This window comes from Lathamus discolor, chromosome 19, assembly GCF_037157495.1.
Source record: "Lathamus discolor isolate bLatDis1 chromosome 19, bLatDis1.hap1, whole genome shotgun sequence".
Lineage (NCBI taxonomy): Eukaryota > Metazoa > Chordata > Aves > Psittaciformes > Psittacidae > Lathamus > Lathamus discolor.
Window position 1 is genome coordinate 5,119,801 of NC_088902.1, and position 26,351 is coordinate 5,146,151.

The 26,351-nt window shown below is 57.0% G+C and overlaps 1 protein-coding gene across 6 annotated transcripts in view; it reads left to right on the forward strand.

The window, feature by feature from the left end:
• The first annotated feature begins 767 nt into the window (after positions 1–767).
• Positions 768–26,351, forward strand: part of PPFIA4 (PTPRF interacting protein alpha 4) — a 53,399-nt gene continuing 27,815 nt past the window's right edge. For all 6 annotated transcript variants that reach the window (XM_065698369.1, XM_065698370.1, XM_065698371.1 and 3 more), the window contains exons 1-2: positions 768–826; positions 22,553–23,338. In XM_065698369.1, coding sequence (XP_065554441.1) covers positions 23,102–23,338 — 237 coding nt within the window. In that variant the 5' untranslated portion in view covers positions 768–826; positions 22,553–23,101. The remainder of the gene's footprint in view (positions 827–22,552; positions 23,339–26,351) is intronic.

Below are 26,351 nucleotides of genomic sequence, written 5' to 3' on the forward strand. Positions count from 1 at the left end.
TGATGGAGCTGAACATGAGCCCAGGCAGCCAAGAAGCCCCCAGCATCCTGGCCTGTATCAGCACCAGTGCGGCAGCAGGGCCAGGGCAAGGATTGTGCCCCTGCACTGGGCACTGGTGAGGCTGCGCCTCGGATCCTGTGCTCAGCTCTGGGCCCCTCACTGCAAGAGAGACATTGAGGGGCTGGAGCGGGGCCAGAGAAGGGAATGGAGCTGGTGCAGGGCCTGGAGCCCAGCGGTGATGGGGAACGGCTGAGGGACCTGGGGGGTTCAGTCTGGAGAAGAGAAGGCTCAGGGGGGACCTGATGGCTCCCTACAAGTGCCTGACAGGAGGATGGAGCCAGGAGGGGCTGGGCTCTGCTCCCAAGGAACCAGGGATGGGACAAGAGGAACCGGCCTCAAGCTGCACCAGGGCAGGTTTAGATGGAGCTGAGGAACAATTCCTGCCCCAGAGGGTGCTCAGGCATTGGAACAGGCTGCCCAGGGCAGGGCTGCAGGCACCGGCCCTGGAGGTGTTCGCACCCCCTCAGTGCCATGGGTTAGGGGTGGCCTTGGCAGCGCTGGGAGCGGTTGGCCCGGATGAGCTGAAAGGGCTTTTCCAGCCCTATTGATTTGACGACTCCGTGATGCTAATGGGGGGTCCTGACCTCGGGGTGCCTCCTCCCACCTTGCTCCTGCCCTGCCGCCCCCCCCCCCCCCGACCCCCAACTCACCCCACGGGGCGTGGCCATGGGGGCGTGGCCCGGCGGGCTGGTGACGCAGTGGGCGGGGCGGGGCGGGCCGCGGGAGGCAGCGGCGCGGCGGCGGCTTCCAGCGACTTCGGCGGCCGGTGAGTGCGGGCGGGGCCGGGCGGCCGCACGCTGCCTCCGGCCCCCGGGGCCGGGCGGGGATGCTCAGCGCCCACCCCCGTCTCCGGTAGTGCCGGGTTCGGGGGGGCTCTGCCCTTCTTACTCCCCCCCCCCGCAGGGATGCTCCGCTCCCCCGAGGGATGCTCTGCTCCCCCCGGGATGCTGGACCAGTGCGGCTGTGCTCCCTGTTCGCCTCCCGGTGGGGATGCTCTGCACCGCCGGGAGGGCGCCTCAGTCCGGGGGTGCTTTGCCTCCCCCCCCCCGTTACCCTATGGAGGGGGTGTCTGAGTCGGGGGGGGGCAGAGCTGCCCCTTTCCCCTGGGTTGAGGCTGAGCTGGGAGGTGTCATCCTCACCCGTGAACTGGGTTGGGGGAGATTGATGTCCTCTGCTCCCCAGCTGAGCCGGGGGGTGCTCATCCCGCTGCACCGCTGGCCCCACACCGTGGGGACTGAGCCGGGTGGATGTGCTGCCCCACCGCATGGGTGTGCAGGCAGGAGGGGCGAAGGGATGGGCACATCCCCACCCGGGAGGCTGCATGGTGTGGGGGGGAAGCGATTCCTGTAACCCGAGAAGGGGGTGTCCATGGTTTTCGAGCTGCTCTCTGCCCCTGGCAGCCCCCCAGTATGGTCCTAGGCTGTCCCTTTGCACCCTTCCACCCGACAAAGCTTCCACCCTGTGCTGATGGGGAGGGCAGGCATCCTGCTGAGGCTGGTCCTAGCCTGGCCTTCTCCTGGCCTTCTGCTCCTCTCATTTCCCAGCACCAGATCCTCCTTCCTCAGTGCTGTCTCCAGCCCTAGAGCATCCTCCCTGGAAGCATCCACCCAGTGCTGAGCTCTGGGCTGTATCAGCCCTGGAGAGCATCTGCCTGCACCGAGCTCTGGCCTGGAGCAGCTCATGGGCATGGATGCTCGCTACACAGATGCGCATGGGACTGGTTCTGCCCAGAGCTCAGCACCCGGTAGATGCTCATTACGCTGGTCCAGCTCTGAACTGGGCAGATGCTCACCAAACTGCTCCAGCCTGATGTGGATGTTGGCACTGCGCAGATGCCCACAGTGCTCAGGGCTGGACCAGCTCAGTGAGCATTGTGGAGCATGGTTAGCTCCAGCTGGGCTCACACTGGTTCCCAGCCTCTGCTGGTGCTGTCTCGTCACGGTGGTGGCAAGCTGCCTCCAGACACCATGATTTTCTCCGGAATAACCAGCCTTGAAGGGCTTGTTTATCCCCTAAATTGCATCATTATAACAGCAATTGGCTTAGGAAGCTGGGTTTTGTTAAAGCTGTGTAAAACCTTCTGGGGATGCCCTGGGTTTGGCCAAGTCAGGCTTGGCAAAGTATTCATTTAAGCTAGTTTGCCACCATCTGCTTGGATGCTGGGCTGAGGTTCTGCTGGGGGGGTTGACACCACCACGAGGTGTAAGCTGGAGTTTGGTACCTGGATGAATGTGTCTGTGTGGTTTGGGAGTTTCTTGGTTGTGATGCTCCCGGGCTTTAAAGGGGATGAATTGTTGGTGTCTCCATAGCTCTGATGGTCCGGGAGTCACAGGTGTCTGAGCTGTAGGGGACACCACAATGTGCTGCTCCCTGCATGTCAGGACACTGCTGGTGGGGAAACAGGATGGATTTCTGGGGGCTTCCTTGTGGGAGCCACCAACACAGGTCACTGGTGCTGTCCCCACGCACCCAGAGGTGCTCAGGTCCATAGATGACTTCCCAGCTTCAGTGCTTGCTCCTCCCGCATCTCTTTTCCATGAGACAGGCCAAAAGTCCAGGACCTGTATCACTGGCTGGAGGGAAGGGGGGAGCCTCTAAACTGGCAGGTTCCTGAGACATTGGTGGTGGGACTGATGGATGGATCTGGCTTTTTGGGGTGGCCGGCTCAGCTGTCGCTTGCCACATGGGGGATTAAGTGACTTGTCTGTCTCTGTGCAGCTTTGTGGCAAGGGCGAATGGGTCTTGCTCTTGCTGTGCCTTGGTGCTCCCCAGCAGTTGAAGTGATGCTGGAGGATTGAACCTGCTGGGATTTGGGTTCCTGCCTGCCTCAACTGTCTCAGAAGGTGCCGGGAGTAAAAACCACCCTGGAAACCTCTCTGTTATCTTTTGAGGGTCCTTTTTTTTACTGAAGCCTGGCCCTGGTGGGCAGCTCCTTCTGGGGTGCAGGGGAAAGGGATGGGGATGGTGGTGTGAGGAGGAGGCTGAGGGAGCGTGAGCTGGGTGGATGCTGGGGTCCTGGTGTGCTGGGTGGGGAGATTGTGGCCGTGAGTCAGTGCTGGGGAAGAGCCTGGCACTGTTGGAGGGGGAAGCTCGCACTGAAGCTGGGGGAGGCAGCTCTGGAGCCTCAAACAGAGCTCAACCCAAACCGGGACCCAGCTGGAAGTGCTTCAGGAGGTCTCCACTCTCTGGGGACAGCGACTTTGCCCTGAGTCTGCCCTCTGCCTGGGCAGTGCCACTTTGTGCTTTGCAGCCAAGCAGAAAGCTGCTGCAAACCTCCAAACCTTATTTCACAATTCCACCTAAGGAATGCTTTGGTGAGTCTGAGGTTTCCCAGATGGCTCCCAAAAGGGAGCCTGGAGGTCTCTTCTCTGGGCTGTTAACTGGAAGGGAAGGATGTTGGCTCAATTTTCCGCCTTTCTTCGCAGAGAGGTGTTAAATGCAGTAACAGCCCCACACTTCACAGATGCTTCCTGTGAAATGCCAGGCACCAAGTGTGGGGTGATGCTCCAGGGCAAGGCTGAGGGCTCTGCCCTGGGCTCTGCAGGTGGGTCCAAGCCCTGATCAGGCTCCTGAGGGATGTGCTTGGGAGTTCTCAGTGCTTAAAGGGGCTCCTCTGTGAGCAAAGGATGCCAAAAGGCTTGGAAGTGGGTGCATGTGGGTGTGCTCACACGAGCTGGCATTTGGGAGGGAGGAAGGGAAAATATCACATGGAACAACTGCAGCGTTGGGGGACAGGTCTGCGTTGGGCCCATCTGGAGCAGAGTCGTGAAGGAATGATTCAAGGCTCTTGGCTAAAAAAAGTTGTGCTGATAGAAGTGGATTTTGCTGCAGTTTGTGCTGTGGTCAAGCAGGTTAAAATCCATGTGGGGACACGGGAAAGCTCTCGGCTCAGGCAGCATGGTGGGGATGCCCCAAAGAATGATGCAGGTGTTCATCTCCATCTGGTTTCCTTGCATGGAGCAGTGATTTCCATCCCACAGCAGGAAGATGGAGGTGTCTTGATGGTTGGTGCCCAACCTTCTCCAAAAGTGCGTTCTCACAGCCGAGAACCCCCCATGTGCTGGGCTGCACCCCCAGGGCAGGAGCAGCAGCTCAGGGAGGGGATCCTGCCCCTCTGCTGCACTCTGGGGAGACCCCCCCTGCAGTCCTGATCCAGCTCTGGGGCAGCAGCACAAGAGGGATGTGGAGCTGCTGGAGAGAGGGCAGAGGGGACCATGGAGATGCTGCGAGGGCTGGAGCAGCTCTGCTCTGGAGCCAGGCTGAGAGAGCTGGGCTGGGGCAGCCTGGAGAAGAGAAGGCTCCTGAAGGGGAGACCTGAGAGCAGCTCCAGTGCCTAAAGGGGCTGCAGGAAACGTGGAGAGGGGCTTGGGACAAGGGCCTGTAGGGATGGGATGAGGAGAAACAGCTTCCAACTGGAAGAGAGAAGAGTTGGATGAGATATTAGGAGGAAGTTCTTCATTATGAGGCTACTGGATAGGGTGCCCAGAGAAGCTGTGGCTGCCCCATCCCTGGCAGTGCTCAAGGCCAGGTTGGACACAGGGGCTTGGAGCAAGCTGCTCCAGTGGAAGGGGTCCCTGCCCGTGGCAGGGGTTGGAGCTGGATGAGCTTTAAGGTCCCTTCCCACCCAAACCATTCTGTGGTTCTATGAGTCTATGGAAAGTCACTGGCCAGGAGGGTCCTGCCTCTGTGCCCTCCAAGTTGCTTTTCCATTCCTGAATCTCCCCCCTGGTGTTTTAGATGAGCTCCTGTGTCGCTGTCTCCAGCAATGTAATCCTGCAAGGACTGACAGGGCTGGAATTGATCTGAAATGCAGATTGGGGTTTTTTTTTCAGCTCCTGGGTTTCAGTTTGTGCCACGCTGCTTTAGCAAGCGCGAGGAGGTACCGGCTGGGTGGCTGCCTGTAATTGCATCCAGAAAGCAGAAAACAAGTGGGGGATGAGAGCTCATTTCCCCCATGCATCCATTGCGACTGCTGTGCAGCAGGGAAGGATGCTCTTCCTGCCTGGATGCTCCATCCAGCCTCCCAAAGGGATGGGATCCATCGCCAGGGCAGGCTGGCACAGCAGGGGGAGGGACCCCCTCCCCAGTTCACTGCCCATCCACCAGCCATATTGATTTCTCACTGTCATTTCCACCCTTTCTTGATAGAAATGGCTTTTCTCCTGAATTCCAGATGGGTTTTCCCTGCCTGGCCAGCATCGTTCCCCATGCGTCTCATGTGCTGGGACAGGAGAAATGTGCTGTGGGGCCCTGGGGGACTCTGTAGCCAAGAGGCAGGAGCTGGGCTGTGCATTGCATAGCCGGAGCCTGGGGAAAAGGGGATGTTTGGCCCAACTGCCAACCCAAAACTCATTGTCTGGGAGTCTCATTAGTGCAGAGCATCCTCACACACATCCTCTCCTGCCAAAGCCTGGTCTTTCTGGCTTCCAAAATCAGGAAGGGTGTTTATAGCCTTGCTGTGGCATTAGCAAAGGTGTCATAAACCTGAGCCCAAGCTCTTCATCATGAATTAAATCAGTTTGGTGGTGGTGCCTGCTCCTGTTCTCCAGGCAGAAATTAATGGTGCCAGGGGCTGCAGACAGGGAGGGGAAAGATGGGCTCATGTAGAGTTTACAGCCTCAATAACGCAGGTAAATCCACCCTGTAATTCAGTGCTTGGCAGCTCTACTTAACCACATCTTGGCCTCTTTCTAGCATCGCCCCAGACTGGTTTGCAGCAAGGAGTCAGAAGGGTCCAGAGGTTATTTTTGGCTGTGGCTGATGTATTCACACGCTGATGAGCCAGGAGAGGAAGTTATTCTGGTCCCAAACTGTCCCACATAGCGTGCAAGTGTGAATCCTCCGGGCGAGGTTGTGAGATGACATTCCAGTTTGGGGAGCAAAGCCACATAAAGCCCCTTGATGGCTCCTTGTCCTGTGAACCCACTCGGGGAGCTCAGCTCAAGCCAGAGCCCCACAGCCAGGGAATATGGGCTCTGTGCCCTCATGTCCTTGGGAGAGACCCAAGCCCTGTGTCTCTGGGGTGATGGAGAGCACCGTGCCTTGATATTCCTGCTCCATCCAAGGGAGCACCCAGCCAGCCTGTGGGTGTCCCTGGGTGAGACCTGGGTTTGGGGAGTACAGAGCAGCGTTCCAAGGCTCGGGAAGCTGTGGTGTCATGGCCAGTTTCTCTGCAGGATGAGGTAGCTGTGGTGCTGCTGAGTTTGCTTTCCCTGGCACGCTGCGAAGCTGAGCTCCCCCTCTCTTGGGAATAGGTGTTGGGAATGAAATGTGAGGGTGGCACAGCCAGATCCTGCTTTCCTCCGCTGTCTGTGTGACAGATTGTTTCCATGGGGCTTCCTACTGTTGCTGCAACTGGTTTCTGACCAGGGCTCCTGTGGCCATCACTGGGATGTGGCACTGATGGTGCCTTTGCCATTCCGCTGTACCAGTAACATGTTGCCCACCCTGGCTGAGGATTGCATCGCTGTCAGCTGCATCTCTACTGGTTGCAGTAGTGATCTTGTCCCTGTGCCACCCTCAAAGCTTCTGTGCTAGCGATGTCCAGCCATGGATGCACTGCTGGCTTGGGCAGAGTGGGACCTGATCCCCATGTCTCCTGCAGCGAGGAGGCAGGCAGGGCATGCTGAAAGGGAGCTGGGTGTTAGGGCTAAGGCAGGCTGGGGAGGGCTGCAGGAGGCTTTGTGAGAGGAGCTGCAAACCCAAGCCCCTAAAGGACCCATGGAGGTGTTGAGCAAACCAAATGTGTTGGCTGCTGCTTTGCCGCTTGGAAAACCTGGCAGTGCTGGAGAGCAGATGGGTGGATGTCCTGGAGATTCCCATCTGCCTGCTAAGCGCTGCTGCCCTCGCTCCTCGCCAGCACCTGGAGGCAGGTGCCCATGAGCTGCATTGGGACACATTGGAGCGAGGTCATAAGGATGCTGCCAGCATCCCTTGGAGAGACACCTCCTGAACCCTTCAGGGGGCTTGGGCTCCCCAGTCACCATGTGCAGAATAATGTGGCTTAACTCCTTTTAACCCATTAAGTGTTCAACTGGAGCCAGAAGGCTCATCTCTAGTTAAAGATGTCTCTGCTCATTGCAGGGGATTGGACTAGGTGAGCTTTGAAGGTCCCTTCCAACCCAAACTAGTCTGTGCTTCTATGATCTCTCCTCATCTGAGCTGCCTTACCTTCAAGCCCAGCTGCAGAAAGGGTGTGCTTTGCTGCTGTTACCTCTCAGACACTCAGATGTGCCACCCAGAGAGCAGGTAGTGTTTGATGGAGAGAGAAGACTTCTCTTTCGTCCTCCCCAGCATGAAAACCTGGATGGAATCCTCGATTATTGCAACACTTTGGGGGTGCCATATGAAAAACAAAGATCATTTTGTCCCTTTTGCATCATCTGCTATTTCGTTCCGTTCCAAGACTTCCGTGGTGGCCATTTTTAGAGGTGGCAGGCACAGCATCTCTGCAAGCAGAAATGCCTTTCGTGCTGCATGTCCTTTGTGTTGCCGTGTATCCGAAGGGATTTTGTCTCTTCAGATGAAGCAGAACTGAGCCCCAGCATTGCTGATCACTGCGTGGCTCTTCCCGAGCGCTGGTGTCGCTTTCAAATCGCACGTTGTCAATAAATCTCATTGGAAGTGCCCTGCAGCAAATGGCATCAGTCTGCACTTGGAGATCTCTCCCACACTGCTCCTGCTGCCTAAAAATACCAGCTCTTTCATTCTCAAATGACTTGGCTATTGTACAGCCACCATTTTTTACTTCAATGTTGCTGCATGGCTCAGTGCAGGACATCTGTTACCCTGCAAAGGGTGAGATTCTGCTCCCCAGCCCGGGGCTGTCAGGAACGTAGCGGCTGGGTCGACCTTTGGGTTCAATGAACATTTATTACCCTTACCCGTGCTGTGAGGTGTTCCAGGAGGGGGAGTTCATCCCTGACGTAGCAACGAGCAAAGTACCCCCCAAAACTCATCGTTTTGCCAAAGAGATGGACCCTCAACAGCCACCAAAGCAAATGCCATCATTGTTGCTGACCTTCCCAGTGAAGGGCTGGCCGAGTGTGCTGGCATTATCCACACATGGCATTGGAAAGGCACTTCCAATATCCCATCCAGCCCATCACCTCCCACATCCCTGAGCTGTCCCTGCAGTGAAGATGGTGGAGGTTACCCATGAGGATGCTCATGTGTCCAAACACCTGCGTGCTCTAGGAGCTGTCAAACACCCTGTGCTGCCTCCATCCCTGTTAACCCTCCACATGTGTGTGTCCCAGGTGTCTATTCCATCCGCCTTGCAGGAAATACATCTTTTTATACATTTACATTTACATTTCCATATACAAATACATTTACATTTCCATGTCTGGGTTTGGGATGTGGAATACTGCTTTGGTCTGAGCAGCTGGGTCTCTCTTTAATGGGTGAATGCAGAGACCATGCTGTGTTTTCAGTGCATACAGGGAACTGGGCAGACTGGTGTGTGATTCAGAAGCAAGCAGGCTTTTGGAGTGGTGCTGGATGCAATGGATGTGGAAACTGAAGTGTGGCTGGGAGGTGCTGAGGCTATAAAACATGAGTGATGCTCTAAATGGATGTGTTTCTTTAGGAGGTTTTGCATTGAAGGTATTTGGATTTTCCTCTCTTCATCTCCATGCAATAAACCCTTATGCTGCTGGGGGAGTTTGTTTCTGAGCTGTAAATGCAGCCTGGAGCAGTGGGTGAGCACTGGCGTGAAGCACACAGGGCTGGTGGGGCTGGCTGGTACCTGGAATCCCTACACCCTGCTGCAGTGTGGTCAAGCCAAGCACTGATTATTCCCCAGCCTTGGAGAGAAAACAAACAAGTCTGTTTTTAGAGGCTGCAAAGGTGAGAAACCGTCACAGAGCCCACTCTGCTCGCTTGGTTTCCTCCTCTCCCCACTGCAAGCAGGAGGAGATCCAGCCACTGAGATGCCAGGGAGGCTCCGCCGCTGCCCCGCAGTGGGGACAAGTGTCCCATCAAGAAGAGCCCGCACATGGGCACTCAGACCAGGATGTGACAGGACCTCCATCACTCGGTGCCCAGAATTCCTCCTTCCTGGGGACTCTTGGCTCCACGTGGGCTGACCTGGTGTACCCTGAAATGCATTAACGTGGAGCCAAAGCAAGGCTGGACATGTGTGTGTCTGCCTCCACGGAGAGCTGGGGCTGGGCTGTGCACGCTGGGGTCTGTGCCCGTGGGGCTCAGAGGGATGTTATGTGCAGATGCAGCTCACGGGCGGCTGGGGAAGCAAAGGAGAAGCTGCCAAGAGGGGAGGCTGCTGCAGGGAATCCGCGTCTCTCCTGCCTGCAAAGCTCCTGCTGCTGCTCGGGAGATGCTGGAGAGGCGGCCGGGCTGGGAAGGACCAGTCCTGGAGCAGGGAAGGGCTTTGTGTCCATGCTGGGAGAGCAAGAGCAGCTCGCAGCGTGGCTGCAGCTCGGGATGGAGCTGCCTCTACCGTGAGCCTGCAATGCTGCGTGACACTGGCACAGCCCAGACCATCCTCTCCTGGCAGCTCCGGAGCTGGGAAGAGCCGGGGCCGTGTTTGCCTTGCCCAGCGTGGGCTCTGCCTGCGGATGCTCCTGCTCAGCTGCTCTGGAGGTGGGGAGGTCCTTGGGAGGATGGAGGTGTGGGTGTCCCCTCCCAGGGGGATGCTCATGGGGATGCCAGAGGGATCGCTCCATTTGCTTTTCCACTTGGGATTCTGGCAGCTGGATTCCCAGCCGTGCTGATGGCGCTGCGAGTACATGAGAAAGCAAGGAGGCATCCACACTGCTCTCCTCAGGCAGTCAGAGCAGGGACCCTGCGATGTGCTACAGCAGCAATGTGGCCTGGGGGTGGCAGGAGAGCAGGAGGAGGATCTCTGTAAAGAGTCAGAGAATCCCAGCCTGCTGTGGGTTGGAAGGGACCTTAAAGCTCCTCCAGCTCCAACCCCTGCCACGGGCAGGGACCCCTTCCACTGGAGCAGCTTGCTCCAAGCCCCTGTGTCCAACCTGGCCTTGAGCACTGCCAGGGATGGGGCAGCCACAGCTTCTCTGGGCACCCTGTGCCAGCGCCTCAGCACCCTCTCCAGGCAGTCAGAATATGAAAGCATTTCACCACAGCTCCTATGGGACTCGCTGGGCTGGGGTTAAGGGGCTGCTGGTGCCTCTCAGCACCCCAAGCATCTCACAGGTCACCTGCAGGAGTCAGCCACCCCTGTGGTCACTATGGTGAGTGGATCCGTATTCAGGTGCTTGCTCACCAGCCACCTTGTTCTCCAGATGTTTCGCTTCCCCCATCATATCCCTGTTCCCATCAGTCATTATTTCTGTCTAGGTGAAGGCTTTTTAATAACGTCTGGCATTTTAGCCATTTTTGGGGTCATTTCCTTTTTTCTACTCCAATTTTCTTCCTCTTTTCCCTAACCAGGAAGCCTTTCTTTCTCTTTGCCCAGAGGGGAGGTGTCTGTTATTGCCTCTCATCATATTCCAGGAGGTTTGATTAGGTTAATGAAAATCATTCTCTTGTGTGTCGCTTCCACTCCCCTCTTCTTTAGCCTGGTTTCTCAAGGAAATGACACTAAAGGGCTTGTGTCATCACAGCTTTTACTCTCCCTCTGCTCACTCTTGTATTGGTGTCTCTGGGGTGGACCCCAGAGAAGCTGTGGCTGCCCCATCCCTGGCAGTGCTCGAGGCCAGGTTGGACACAGGGGCTTGGAGCAAGCTGCTCCAGTGGAAGGGGTCCCTGCCCGTGGCAGGGGTTGGAGCTGGAGGAGCTTTAAGGTCCCTTCCAACCCAAACCATTCCATCATTTTATGATTGTACCTGCCCAAGGGAAATCTTGGGAGGCCTGGGAGAAGCACAGTGTGCCCTCAGTGCTTCAAATGCATCTGTGGACAAGGACCAAAACGCTTCCTGGCGTGTCCTTGGAGCTCATTGCCCTTTGCAACACGGGATGAGGTCTCTCACGAGCACGTGCCCTCCTTTCCCAGCCTTGCATGGGCAGAGGGATCGTGCAGTGCTGGGGAGGAGGGTTTGCTGAAGCCCTGCAGCTTGGAGATGCTCTGCCCAGCTCTTGCGGTGTGGAAGCAACCTCTCTGCTTGGCAGTTCCGCTGGGACTTGGCTTTTCTGCCCATGAGCTGCTGTTCATTGGCACCCAGTTGTGTTGTAGAGCTGCACCCTGAAGGTCTCCCCCTCTCTGTGCCGTATCCTTCTCTTTGCATGGACATCTGGTGTCTCTTTTGGCCCTCCTGTTCTGTTCTCTTGTCAGCCTTTGGCCCTCAGACCTGGAGCCTTGCTGCACCTCAGCATGGCCCCTGCCTGGTCCCATTGCTTAAGGAGGAGATAGGGCTTGCCAGAGGGAGCCATGCCTTGTTCTCTGCCTGGTCCCACCAGGCACCTGCCCTCCCCTCTCCCTTGCTGACCTTCCCAACACAGGAAGGTGGCACCAACCCTGCAGAGAGCACAAGGGCACTTGTAGCCTAGCAGTGAGTGGGGTCCTCATGGGCTCCCTTCTCCCAGGGGATGCCCAAACATGAGATCTCACTATGGGGGGCAAACACAGCAGTGGCTCCATGTCCCAGCTCACGGTGCATCCCTTTCACCTTGCTTGGCCTCTCCACCTACTCATGGTCTGCTGGGTAAGGAGGCTCGATGGTGGGAAAGCAAGACCAGCTTTGATGCCACCATAGTCATGCATGAACAAGAGGAACCGGCCTCAAGCTGCCCCAGGGCAGGTTTAGATGGAGCTGAGGAACAATTCCTGCCCCAGAGGGTGCTCAGGCATTGGAACAGGCTGCCCAGGGCAGGGCTGCAGGCACCATCCCTGCAGGTGTTCACACAGCGTGGAGACGAGGCCTCAGTGCCATGGGTCAGTGGTGGCCTTGGCACTGCTGGGAGCGGTTGGACCGTATGAGCTTAAAGGGCTTTTCCAGCCTATTTGATTCTATGATTCGATGACTTGCTAATCCTTATGGGTCCCTTCCAACTTGAGGCATTCTGTGATTCAATGGTGCAGTGTTTGGGGTGTGTTTCAAGCTGGGCTTCCTCCTGTGAGTCATGGATAAAGGCAGGAGAAGGGCTTGGCAGCGGCCGCTGTTCAGGAGCTGGGTGCAGGAAGGGGTTTGTTCTCTCCAGCCTCTCCTCCACTGGCGGTGGGAAGGATGGGACCGAGGAGCTCCGAGCTGAGCAATCCACTGAGGAAGCTGCTGATGGGAAGCCGTGTCTGTAATAATTAAATCATTGTCTGGAGGGACGTGGGGAACAGGCGCTGAATCGGGGGTAATTAAAACCCAAGCCCAGGCTGATTCAGGCTTTGGGCACGGTCCATGGGGATGGCTCCATGTGTAATTGCTTTTCAGAGCACCAGTCCCACCAGCAAACCCATCTGCTCCGCCTCATGAGACAAGACTGACCCAGAAATCCTCTTGTCTTCTCCTGTCCCGTGTTCCCCTGAGCAGACTCAGTTAAAAGATGGCCATGTGCTTTGCTAAGGACAGAGGAGATGGTGAGACCCAATCTGGGAGGATATTTGGTTCTTGGGCTTCAGGAATTAGGTTCTTCCATGTCTCTGGAAGATTTAGTCCTTATCTTCTTTGAGCCTTTGGGCTTGGCCAGTGCTCTTTGGAAATCCCTTGAGATCTAGGAGCAAAGCGGGCTCGTATCTATGCCCACTTTATGCATGGAGGGATTTGGACTTATAAAGGTGCCACAGGGACCCAGTGCCTGGGGGAAGGGTGTCTTTGGCCATAGGGAGAGATGAGTCTTGTTCAAGTTGACTCCACATCTGGGGTGGGAGAGGTTTTGTGTTCTGCACCACCTGTAAGGATGCAGTGCATTGCTGGAGATGCGCCCAGCCCTTGGGTTATCCTGGGCCATCAGCTCTGAGCAGGTCCAAATGGACGGATGTGGCTCTGCTGAGCTGAAACATGGTGACCGGGAGGTGTGGTTGTGATGTTGGAGGGGAGAAAGGGTCTTCAGACAGCACTTTGTGCTAGGCCATGATGGTGGCACATCTACAGGGTGGCTGTTAACATCTGTACCCTGAGGTGAACGCTTTGCCTCAAGCTGGTCCAGCCTGGAGCCCATTTATACATAAAAATCCCAGTTCCCATTTTCAGGATGCTGCACCCAAGGCAAACTCCATCCTTTTATGCTCCTGCACTGCGTGGTTTTCTGTGTCAGGGAGGTGTTGCTGCTCTGTCTGCTTAGACTGAAGGTCCTACCATGGGTGGTAGCAAGGTGGAACCCAGCAACAAGCATCATGTCAGAGGAGCTGGCCTTAAATCACTGTATTTGGGCAGGGAAGGGCTTGAGCTGTCCAAACCAGTCCCCTTCCAAAACTGGTTGTGATAAATTGGTGCATTTACCCGATGGAGACAACATCAAGAGTTCTTTCAGGTGCGCACATCCTGAGCATCACTCAGTGAATGCCCCAGAATCATGTAAAGAAGCCAGGAATTTAAAGCTGTCACTAAACCTTCTAGAAGATGCTGGCTCAGCTGCTGTGCCTGAGCTGTGTGTGGAGCGGGACTCCCAAGCCTGTGTCCATCCTCTTGGCTCATGAGCTTCCATAGGCTGCTTGCTTTTCATCATCATCTCAAGCAGCAGATGTGTTGACAACACTTTGGGTCATCCCCTTCCCTTCATCCCCCACCAGGGATTTTAGGGTTTCCTGGTCCCCATGTGTCCTGTGTTCAGCAGTAGCAGTCACTTTTGTCCTTCTTAGTAGCTGGTGCAGTGCTGTGTTTTTCACTTTCAGCCCAGGAACAGCGCTGATAACACCGATGTTTTTAGGTGTTGCTCAGTCATGTTTAGTCTGACCAAGGACTTTCTGAGCCTCATGCTCTGCCAGGGAGGACAGGGAAGCCAGGAGGAAGCAGAGACAGGACACCTGACCCAAACTAGCCAAAGAGGTATTCCAGACCACAGCACGTCATGCCCAGTATATAAACTGGGGGCAGTTACCTGGAAGGGTTAGATCACTGCTCGGTCGGGCTGGGTATCGGTTGGTGGGTGGTGAGCGGTTGTATTCTCTTCCCTTGTTATTTCCCTTACCATTATTGTTACTGGTGGCAGCAGCAGTGATTTGTGTTATACCTGAGTTACTAAACTGCACTTATCTCAGCCTGTGAGAGTTACATTCTTTTGATTCTCCCCCCCATCCCTCCGGGAGCAGGGGGAGAAGGGGGTGGGGGGGGGAGTGAGTGAGCTGCGTGGCTGACTGGGCTTAAACCACGACACCATGTCTTGGAGTGCCCAAAGGAGCACTGCTCAGAGGCACCAGGATGGGACCCACCACCCCGCGTCTCCTCCAGCCACTCACACACCCATGTAATTCCCTACATGTCATTTCTTCGAGAGCCTGCTGAGCTGTAAGCACACTTCCCACTTGTCCCAGCTCAGCGTGTGCAGGAGGTCCTCCAAGTGCTGGGTTGGGGATTGCAGAGTGCTGTGTTGAGGCTTTGTGCCCATGGAAATAAAGGGGATTGATGCTTCTTGGGTGCTCTTTAGGGGTGATGGGTGGAAACAGGGGCCAGGCTCATGATGATGATGGCGTGGTTGGGGCATCCACCACAAAGGTCTTCTTGGGTGAGCTGGGCATGGCTGGGGAAGCTCAGTGGAGGCAAGGGCAAAGCTCCCGGGGCTCTTGGTGCCAGGCACGGGGCTGTGCTTGGGCTGCACTGGGGGCTGCTGGCAGGGACACGCTCACTGCATTAGCCTGGCTCCACAGAGCTGACATTTTAAGAGGGAGCAAGTTGGAAATTGAGCTGAACTAAAGCCCAGGCTGCTTTTTGTGACAGTAAATGCTCAGATGAGAGCTCTGCTGCCGCTCGGCGCCTGCAAACAGCGACACTGGCTCCACGTTCTGGGGTAACTCTGTGTTAGTTCCCTCACGTTGAACCTCACACCGTGGTTTCAAACCCCTCAAACCAGTTGAACAGTGCTGGGGCAGTGGATTCCCTCTAGCCAGTCTCTCTGTTCAGCCAGCATGATGCTGAGCATCCCTAGCTCAGGTGCTGGTGCAGAGGAACAAGGATGAAGGCAGTGCTGAGCAGGCACTGTGAGGACTGTGGCAGGCAGAATGGGTACCAGGATCACTGAGTGGGCATGGTAGTAGCATGGGCTAGAGCATGAGTGGTAAAATCCTGGCACAGGGTGCCCAGAGAAGCTGTGTCTCCCCCATCCCTGGAGCCATTCGAGGCCAGGCTGGATGTGGTTCTGAGCAAGCTGCTCTATGGAACGTGTCCCTGCCCGTGGCAGGGGGTTGGAGCTGGAGGAGCTTTAAGGTCCCTCCCAACCCGACTCTGGGATTCTGTGATTTCAGCTGGTGCCTCTTCCCCCGTCGCTGCATAAATTAGCACCAGCGAGTGCTCGGGTGGGTGACTAAAGCAGGGCAGGGGCTGGTTTGGCAGCGGGGAGGAGGCCCCGGATGCAATAAATAACTCCTCAGCAGTGTCCCGGGGGTGGGAGGGAGGTGCCTGTGGCAAAACCTCACAGAGAATCACCGGCCACCCCTCGAGTCCCTGCCCTGGCAGTGGGAGACCGAGGCACGGAGCCTCACTTGCCCAGAGGAGAGGAGACTCTTGCAGTGATGCCACCTCTGGGACAAGCGCATGATTTCTCTCCATGGTTATAGGTTGCTTCCCCTTGCTTTGTTCCCTTTACATCCGCTTCGGGCTGGATCCCAGCCCCAGTGCTGGGATCCCAGTGCTCACCTTCATAGAGTCATAGAATGGAATCGTAGCGTAGTTTGGATTGGAAGGGACCTTCAAAGCTCATCTAGTGCAACCCCCTGCAATGAGCAGGGACGTGTTCAACTAGAGCAGGTTGCCCACAACTACATCCAGCCTGGCTTGGGATGTCTCCAGGGATGGCACATTCATGTAGGGCTGGTTCATCCCAACATGCTGCTTCTGGAAGAGTTCTGGCGATTGCGTTTTCTTCTGCTGCTTCGTTAAGCTAACCTGGTATGAAGCAGAAGTCAAAGGCTTTGTCCCAACAAAGCTAAGGACATAGGTTTGGTTGCAAGGTTGTAGTAACAGGGATGAAACATCCACCTGCATGCGCAGGGATGGGCAATGGACCAGTTATTGAAAGAGGAAACGATTGGAACCCGATTGTGGCTTTTTCATGTCGTGTCGGTTGCTGTTAACACTCCTCCGTGTGTCTGTGGCTGGATCCGAGTGCAGACCACATCCTGGAAGAGGGATGTGAGCTCGGGGTGATGCACCAGGCACATCCTTCTCCTCCCTTCCAGGGAGTCTGGCTCCTGGCATGAAGTGGTTTCCCATCGCTCACCCATCGAAGGCATCGGTGTTTCTGTGCAGTCCCATCCTTCCAGTGATGCTGTTGGATCTCTGTGCGAATCCACCCTGGGTGCAGGCGACAGCATTGGGGGTATTGTGTTTCTAATGGTTTGGGGTAACCCCTTCTGCCTGCTGGCGCAGGGCTTCAGCAGGGTGAGATCCAGCTTGTGGGCTCTTATAGTGGCTGCACGCCCTTGTGTGGCTTCCATGTTTGCTCCTGGCCGCACTGGGATCCTCATGGATTCAGCAGCACCTCCAGACCCGTTGTCCTCCCTCCCTTTGGTTGTGTTTTTGGCTGTTGCAAACCCAGAGCTGAAGCTTGAAGACGAGCCTGGCCTTGCTGAGTGTCTTGGCCACGCTTTGGGATCTCACTTGTCAGAGGGATCATCCACTTTGGAGCCCCTCCAAGGCTCCTTCCGTCTGTCATCTCCCCCCGAAGCACAAAGGCAGGAGGCGCGCGTGTCGGTGTGTCTTTATCCCGGTACTACCTTCATGTGTCACGTTCCTCCTTGCAATCCATTGAGGTTACCCCTTCCTCTGGGATCAGGTGAGGACACAGCCCATGCTGGAAACAGGGAAACTGAGTCAGACACCATAAAAGAACTGATCCAACACTCTCCAAGGGGTGCCACGGTGCTGTAAACCGATGTATGTGACTGGGTTGAGGTGCCATCCCCTGCAGGGGTGTTCTCCATCCTCTGCACTGTGCACCCCAAGGACCCAGCAGAGATTTTGGCTCCTCGTCTGACGAGTTTTTTGCTGCAGAACCATTGTGTTTGTGCACAATGGTGAGGAGCAGGTGGCTTTCTGAAAATACCCACTGGAAGTGGTGTGTAATGCCTCCCTCCCACTGGGAAGTAAAAATACCAGTGGAATACTAACACTTCTCCCTGCAAAGAAACAGCCAGATCTGGACACTTTTCCTCCTGGTTCCTGCTCCGACTTGGAGCAAGCAAGTGCTGAGGAGAGGAGGTGCTTTTTGGTTTGGGAGCAAGGCTTTAGGGCAGGAATGTGCCCATTAAAGAGCAGCTGGCTCTTATAGCCTGCGGTGTCCTCTGTCCCCACGCTTTAGGTGCTTCCCTGCCACCTCTAGACTGGTCCAAAACCTGGAGATGATGCCCAAGGGTCTTATCTTGCCAGGGCTGCATCTCCAGCATGGAATAAGTTGGGCATTGTCCCTGGGGAAGCAAAGGACACGTTGCTGCAGGTGTGAGGACCTCAGGTGACTTCCCAGGCTTGGACAGGAGAGGAGGCACCCCTGCATCTCTCCTCCGGTGTGGAGCACATCCATAGCGCAGCTCTCCGCAGCGATGCCTCTCCCTCTGCGGATCCATCTCACCTCTTTGTGTGTGAGTCTAATCCTGTGCTGCTAAAAACTGGCACCTTATTGCTGGCCAGAATTCCTCATTTCCCTTCTTATCCCTGGGTGTCCTGGCCACGGGCTGCCCCTGGCAGCGGCTGGCACCATCTGCGCGGTCCCCTGCCAGCAGCGGGGCTGCGTGAGGGAATGTGAAGGTACCATCACCATATGGGCCCATGGGAAATTGGATCTTCCTGGTCTCCTCTTCCCAGAGGAGCTGTGGCTGCCCCATCCCTGGCAGTGCTCAAGGCCAGGTCGGACACAGGGGCTTGGAGCAAGCTGCTCCAGTGGAAGGGGTCCCTGCCCGTGGCAGGGGTTGGAGCTGGAGGAGCTTTAAGGTCCCTTCCAACCCAAACCAGGCTGGGATTCTGTGATTCCTCTTGGCCTGGCTGGGAAGGGGTCAGTGCTGGGACCCTGTTTTGCTGCTTTTGGCGGAGGAGAAGCCATCCTCCTGCTGCTGAGCTGCATCCCGGGTACCGCTGTGGGCTCTGCTGCCCTGCGTGCGCTGCTCTCGGAGGCCAGCTTGGGCTGATGGGGATTTTCCAGGCCTGGAAAAGATCAAAGTGACGTTTTTATGGGATGATCAATCTCCGCGAGCTTGTTGCCTCCAAGGTGCGTGTTAAACCTCTTTGCCAGCTGCCTGCCGGGGTGAGGATCTCGCTGACACAGGGGTTTTATTCTGTCTCTTGTCAGGGCTGAGATGAGAGTGGAGCTGTTCAGAGATAAAACACACGCCTGTCCCTGCCTCGGCGCACGGGAGGGTTTGTGTGTGGGTCAATGCTGGCTGTGCTGGAAAGGGAAAGAGCCAGGGTGCTCCCGGGGACCCAGCATCCCATAGGCAGCCTGCCTGCCTCCGGAGCTGCGCGAGCAAAGAACCAGCTCAAGGGCAACCCCCCCCCCCCCCCCCCAGCTCTCCATGAGCTGCTCCATGTCTGGGCACTGCCATTGGGAACCAGCCTCTCCAAGCAGGCAGCGCGTGACTGTGCTGGTTTGCAGCCCAAAGAGCGGGGAGAGCATCATTTTGGGGGGGGGGGGGGGGGGAGCGGACGACGGGGGACGATGAAGGGGATAGGAAAACCAACGCGTTTTCCCTGGCAGCAAACCTGCTTCCAGCAGGGCTGTGCCTGGCAGCCCCGCGGCACTAAAAATACCCAGCAAAGGGCTGGAGCCGCACGGCGTCTGTTTGCTGAGCTCCCCAGCTGTCTCCTCACAGCCCCACTCTCTACCCAGTGATTATCCCATCACTTCAGGCCCTCGAAGCCCCAGCAGCAGCATTTCCGGGGTTTTACCACATGCACTTGAAGGGTTGGGATTCACAGCCAGCGTTTGGCTGCTAAATGTGAGCAAGCTCAGGCCCCTCTGCCCTCGCTGGTGCTGAAGTGCAGTGGGTGATGTGTTTGGGCTGTGATCCACACTGACAGCCCCGAGATGCTTCAAAGGGACCAGCTGGACGTGCAGGTCTGCCTAAGAGATGCTGAGCTTTGCAGTGTGGGGATGGCAGCTTGTGTCTGCACCCCCCAGCTGGGAATGGCTACATGGGAATGGGGGATCTGCTGGTGCTTGTGGAGGATGGAGAGAATCCCATGGTTTGAGGTGGTGCCGCAGTGAGGGGCTGCTCCTGGCGAGGGGAGCTTCCTGCACATCCTGACACCATGCACATCCCTGCTCCTGCGCACGTCCCTGCTCCTGGGCACATCCCTGCTACTGCAAACATCCCTGCTCCTGCGCACATCCCTGCTCTTGTGCACATCCCTGATCCTGTGCGCATCCCTGCTCCTGTGAACATCCCTGCTCCCGTGCACATCCCCACTCCTGTGCACATCCCTGCTCCTGCGCACATCCCTATTCCTGTGAACATCCCTGCTGCTATGCACATCCCTACTCCTGTGCACATCCCTGCTCCTGTGAGCATCCCTGCTCCCGTGCACATCTGTGCTTCTGTTAATATCTCTGCTCCCGTGCACATCCCGTGCACATCCCTGCTCCTGTGCGCACCCCTGCTCCTGTGCGCACCCCTGCATGCCTGGATATTGCCCTATGTGTGAGTGTCCTTGCATTGCCTCTTGCTCACCCCACACACTTCCTGCTCCAAAAGGCTTGGGGACAGCAGGTATCAAACCCAGCCTGGGCCTGGCATCCTCACTCGGTATCAGGAATAAAACCTTTGCACTGCCCTGACACTGGATAATGGTCCTTGCCATTAGCTGGGCTGCTCCTGGGGCTTGGGGTTTGGCGTTGCTTTGAGTCAGTAAGCATTGCCTTATCCTGGGGGGTCAGTTTTGTGCTGTATCATCTCTGATAAGTATGCTGAGGAGCACAGAGCACAGATGGTTTGGGGACCAGTGAGATGGGATGAATCCATCCTGGACCAGTGCTGATGCTCTGCAAGGTCCCTGTGATCCTGTTATCACCCTCCCCAGGCGCAGGTGTTGTGCTGTGCTTATCACCCCCAGTCTCTCTTCACAAGCACAGCAGATGTAACAGAATACAACAGCGTACAGGGGTGGGTTGCAGGGAAGCAAAGTAGCACATGGGCTTACCCAAAGCCCCTCAACCACCCGTGCACCAGCTCAGCTGTGGGGCAAGCAAAAAGGGAATTATCCCTTGGTGATGGATGGGTAAATCCGTGCCTCCTCCTGCACCCTATAAGTCCAGAATCACCTCCACGGGGTGTGAGGAGCTGCAGGGGCTCCTCATAATGATCCTTTCCTTTCCCTCCCATCATCTCTCCCATCAGATTTATGCCATTCCCTGCAGCATTCCGCCCCTCTAAGTGCTGGTAGAGCTCTTCTGTCTGTGCCTTGATTGATATGTCTTAATTCACCTGATAATTCATTCAGGTCCCTGCCAGCAGCTGGGGTGGGATGGAGCCACGTGGCTGGTTTTGCCATTCACATCCTGCTCGAGGGCTTTCCACGGTGTTGACGTGCTTTCTCCACACTCATCCCACAGACAGAGGCACGGCAGTGAAACGGAGTCACCTCATTTGGGTTTTGCACCCAATTAACAAGGCTTAGCCCTGGGGTGAGCTTGATTCCTGCTCTTCTTGGCCCCAAGCCTCCCTAGAGCCTGGGGCATCTGCCCTCTGGGAAGCGTGGCCATGCTCCTGTATGGGTACCACTAGGGATGCTCATTCGGGGAAGGAGGACTGGGAAGCACTTTACCTGCTTAGTTATGGTGATGGAGCTCATGTCCAACTCAACCCAAGGGGAGCCAGGGACTGGGATGGTCGCTCACTCTATGCCTTTTCTTCCGCCAGCCTCCTGTTTGCAGGGATGCTGTGGGGATGGGATGTCCTCAGTGCATGGTTCTCCTCGTCAGCCATGTCCCAGCAGCTGGGAAAAAGCATGAGCAAGCCTCAAGGGTTCAGGACAGCGTTAACACACCCCTGACAGGTTTTATCCCTCTTGAGGGATGTGACTTAAATCCCTCCAGGAGGAGGAGGAGGGACGGCCACGTGTGAGACATCCCTGTCCCATGTTGCTGGCACACCAGAGCCGGCTCTCTGTACCGCACTGGATGCACATCAAAGGGCTGATGCTTTTGCCAGAGCTCCTCTATTTTTAGAGGGGGTTTTGTGTCAAACTTCCCATCAACTGAGGAGCCAATGTCAGCCCAAGAATGGAGCCGGAGCCGTGGTTCCCCTGGCCCCGCCAGCGGGTGTCTGCATGGCTGCTGTGCACAAAAGTACCTCCTTCTCCTTTGATCGGGGCAGAAGGGCCCCACTGTGCTGCCGAGCTCTTTGAGACGCGAGCTTTTGTTCCAGCCCAAAGGGCCAGAACGGGCTGATCCGGCCCATGCCAGCACGTGGGTCCCTTTTGTCTGTGTGCGTACATTGGTTTGAAAGGGGAGTGATGCGAGGATATTCAAACTTAACCTTGTATCATAGAACCCCAGCCTGGTCTGGGTTGGAAGGGCCCTTAAAGCTCCTACAGCTCCAGCCCCTGTCACGGGCAGGGACCCCTTCCATAGAGCAGCTTGCTCCAAGCCCCTGTGTCCAACCTGGCCTTGAGCACTGCCAGGGATGGGGCAGCCACAGCTTCTCTGGGCACCCTGTGCCAGCGCCTCAGCACCCTCACAGGGAACAGCTTCTGCCTAAGAGCTCATCTCAGTCTCCCCTCGGGCAGGTTCAAGCCATTCCCCTTGGCCTGTCCCTACAGGCCCTTGTCCCAAGCCCCTCTCCAGGTTTCCTGCAGCCCCTTTAGGCACTGGAGACTAAATCTCCCCTGTTTGAGTTTGATCCCATTCCCCCTTGTTGTACCACTGCAGCCCCTGCTGAACAGTCCCTCTCCAGCATCCCTATAGGCCCCCTTCAGATCCTCAAGCATTATGTCTGTTGTAAAGATTTAAAAGCTTAAGGCAGGCTCCCCCATAAGCAGCATTAGACCGAGCTTGCCACATCATGTTTTGGTGCTCAGCTCCAGGCCTGCCCATGGTTTGTCCCCTTGCAGACAAAGCCTGGCCAAGGCAGTGACGAGGGGTGGGCAGGTCCCCAAGGTGCTTGGGTGACAGCAGCACAACCCTTGCTGCTGGGGACCCTCGTCCAGTTGCAGGATGCTGAAGCTCACCCATCAATAGAAATCCCCATCAGGCACCTTGCCTGTGATGATTTGGGGCTGCAGAAGTGGAGGAGAGGCTGTTCCCTGCAGCTTGGTACCATCCTGCGTGCAGTGCAGTGACCACATGGGCGCAGGGTAGCACATCCTGGCACAGCCCATTCCTGTGAGTGCTGAGCCCACCTATTGCAGCCCTCTGGGGTTTGCTGCGGGGGGATGAAGGGTTCTGGGCAGGTGCCCTGGGGGCAGCAGGAGGGATCTGATCTCTGTCCCCTCTCCTGTAGGTCACTACGGAGATATCAAGTGAAGACACGTTCCTGCATCAGCAGTGACCATCTCAGACTTGGGGAGAGCAGCCACCATCACCGGACTTCTCTTCAGCATGCCCAGGCAGCCCAGAGATCCCCCAGAGCCTCCCTGTGCTGCTGCCAGCCTGGGCTTCCCATCGGGATGAATCCTTGAGGGTGGCTTTGTCCCCCTCTGAACACCTCCATGGCTCACTGATGCTGCAGCCCCTCCAAGAGGCATCTGAGAGGTGACACGAGGGACCCTGGCAGTGACAAGCAGCCAAACGGGGGGATTTAAGACTGCAAGGACCTTGTTGGTGCCAAGGACGTCGCTCCATCCCCGCCGGAGTGATGCCAGCTTCTGCTTAGCACCCAAGAAGAAGGGATGGGGGATCCCCCCCACCTTCACCACCCCATTGCCCCCTCCCGTGCTGGCTCCCCTGACCCACAGGAGCCTGTAGCTACGTGATCGGGGCCGTGCAGCTCAACAGCACCCAGCACCCACCTCACCTTCAGGACCTTCCCCCCCCCCAACCTTGCCCCGCCATGATGTGCGAGGTGATGCCCACCATCAGCGAGGGGGACCCTCTGGGGCCCCCCCAGGGCTCCGAGGCGGATGCTGACTTCGAGCAGCTGATGGTGAACATGCTGGACGAGAGGGACAAGCTGCTGGACACGCTGCGGGAGACCCGCGAGACGCTCGCTGTCACCCAGAGCCGCCTGCAGGAGACCCTGCGGGAGCGGGACCAGCTCCAGAGGCAGCTCAACTCGGCGCTCCCCCAGGTAAGCGATGAGCAGGAGCCTTGGCTGCGGCATCCGATGGCAGTCAGAGGCTCGGGTGTGATTTTTAGCTCCAGGGAGGTGGAGCTGGTGTGGGAGCGGGGATGCTGCTTGGATGTGTTGCACCTCGTGGCAATGGTAAATCCCGTGGGTTCTCCCGTGCCAAGCCGCAGCCACCTGGGACATTGGTACCCGAGTTTGGTCTGTGTGGCCGTGCAGGGAGGTGTGGGACCACAATCCCCGCTGTTGCACAGGGAATGGATTTGGAGAAGGGGAAAAACATTCCTGAGGGCATCCTAGGGTGCCAGGAGGCAAATGCAGAGCCCGTGCTCACCCACTGGGGATGCTGAGGTCAGAAGAGGATGACACGGATCAGCCTCACAGGGCTGTGCAGGGTGGATCTGAGCTCTCCAGCTTCCCTGGGGAGTCTTGTGGGGCAGCACATGGTATCCCAGAGCCCAGACATGGGGGAGGCAGGACCTGGGGGGCTTTCGCACTACCCCATTGTGGGTGTGATGTGGGGAGAAGGGGAATCAGGAGGCTTTGAACATCTGTATCTGCTCTGACTGTGCCAGTGCTGACACTTTGGAACCTCCTTGCTTAGTGCTGGGGTTTGGGGCACCCTAGGGAGACAGGGGACAACGAATGGATCAAAAGTGGTGGCACAAGCCAGGATAGAGCCTGGGATGGTCTCTGGCCAGCTCTCACATCCCTCCTCTGCCCTGGACTGGGGACACAGTTCTGGACTAAGCCAGCCCATGTGTCCATGCACGGAGCTGGGTTGCTCCGAGAATCATAGAACCACGGACTCACAGACTGCTTTGGGTTGAAGGGACCTTAAAGCTCCTCCAGCTCCAACCCCTGCCCCGGCCAGGGACCCCTTCCACTGGAGCAGCTTGCTCCAAGCCCCTGTGTCCAGCCTGGCCTTGAGCACTGCCAGGGATGGGGCAGCCACAGCTTCTCTGGGCACCCTGTGCCAGCGCCTCAGCACCCTCACAGGGAACAGCTTCTGCCTTAGGTGCAACCTGAACTTGTTTCAGTCTGAACCCATCACCCCTTGTCCTGTCACTGCAGTCCCTGATGAAGAGCCCCTCCCCAGCATCCTTGTAGCCCCCTTCAGACACTGGAAGCTGCTCTGAGGTCTCCACGCAACTTCTCTTCTCTGGGCTGAACACCCCAATGTTCTTATCCTGTCTTCATAAATCCTATCCCTGCCCAGGCTGCCGAAAGCAAAAACCCCACTAGAGCTTCCCCAGGAGCTCCTGGGCTCCCCATGGATGAGTTGCTCCCTGTCCCCAGAGATGTGCTGAGATGCATCCAAGTGCTGGGTGCAGGCAGGGCCACCACCACCACCTCCCATGTGCTGGGGGCTCGCATCCCCTCTGCTCCTGCCTCTGTTGCCTGTACACACTGGAGAGAGCAACCCAGGTCACGCCGAGCACCCGCTGCCCGCCCCGCGCAGTGCCTGGGATTAAGGGACCGCACGGATTTAGTCTCCATCCCCGCTCCAGCAAAGGGATGTGCAGTGCTCCTGTGCACAAGGAACAGTTCCTTGTGCAGTGCTTCTGCACAAACTGCATCAGCACCAAGGGGCTCAGTGGCACCCTCGATCCCTCTGGATGCCTCCGCTTCCAGCACCACAGCGAGGGATGTAGGGATGTGACCAGGGCAGGCGGCACATGGGGAATGTCCTGGAGCTCCTGCTGCCTGTCCCTGCTCAGGCTGCCCGGGCACGGCAGCACCCGGTGCCCATCGGCTGCCCTCATGGGAGATGAGGGCTTGGAATGAACCCGGGGAGCAAACCCACAGGCGCTCACCTGCCCAATGGGATTAATCCCAGCATGTGCATGTACCAGGTAAGTGGGATGCGGCGGGTCTCTTCCCCAGGGCACTGCGTGGGGGCATTCCAAGGGTCTGTCCCATCTTCTTCCTCATCTGTGAGCCCTTTTACCCAGGAGCAGCGTGTCAGACCCCATTGGGATGGGATTCAAGCTGGATTGCTTGAAGAAACCTATTTTGGGGGCAGATTGGGCACCTATTCTTGTCAGTGGCCACAACAACCTTTCCCCATGTCACCGAAGAGCCAAGCTCCGGCTGGAGGAGGGGATGAGCTGCCTGGGGATGTTGGGGTGAATGGTGGCTGGGGGATGTGGCACTCTGCATCCTTTCAGGGCACAGGATCCAGAGTGCTGGCAAAGCCATTGATGGGGCAGGCAGGAAATGTGCTCTGGGGTGAAGCCCTACTTGGGGCAGGCAGGGATGCTCCAGGGATGCTCCTGCCTTGCCCGTGTGGGGCTTGGTTGCTACGTGGCCAAGCCATCTCCCCTGGGCATCCCTCAGTCCCTAAAAGGCAGAACTCCAGAACGATTTCCCAGGGAGCCTAAGCTGCCTTAATGCTTCTTACATGATTTATTTGTTCATGGGGGAGTGCTGAACGCGACTTAATCGGGCTGAAAGCTCTCGGCTCCAATCCCTCTGCCCTCCCCACTTGTGCAGGGGGGATGCAGCTGAGGACCAAGCCCTGGCTCTGGGTGCTCTCAGCAGCACCCCGGGGCCCTGGCATTGCTTGTAGCTCCCTCCTGCCTGGCCACCAGCTTGGGCTCTGCTCTGCTCTCCTGGGGGTAGGTGGCACCCAGGGATGCGACATAGAATCATGGAATGGTTTGGGTTGGAAAGGACCTCAAGATCATCCAGTTCCAACCCCCCTGCCATGGGCAGGGACACCTCACACTAAACCATCCCACCCAAGGCTTCATCCAACCTGGCCTTGAACACTGCCAGGGATGGAGCACTCACAACCTCCCTGGGCAACCCATTCCAGTGCCTCAGCACCCTCACAGTAAAGAACTTCCTTCTTAGATCCAATCTAAACTTCCCCTGTTTCAGTTTGAACCCATCACCCCTTGTCCTATCAGTACAGTCCCTAATGAAGAGTCCTTCCCCAGCATCCTTATAGGCCCCCAACACGCAGAGCGCCAGCTGTATCCGGATGTGTTGTGTTGGGATGACATCCCTC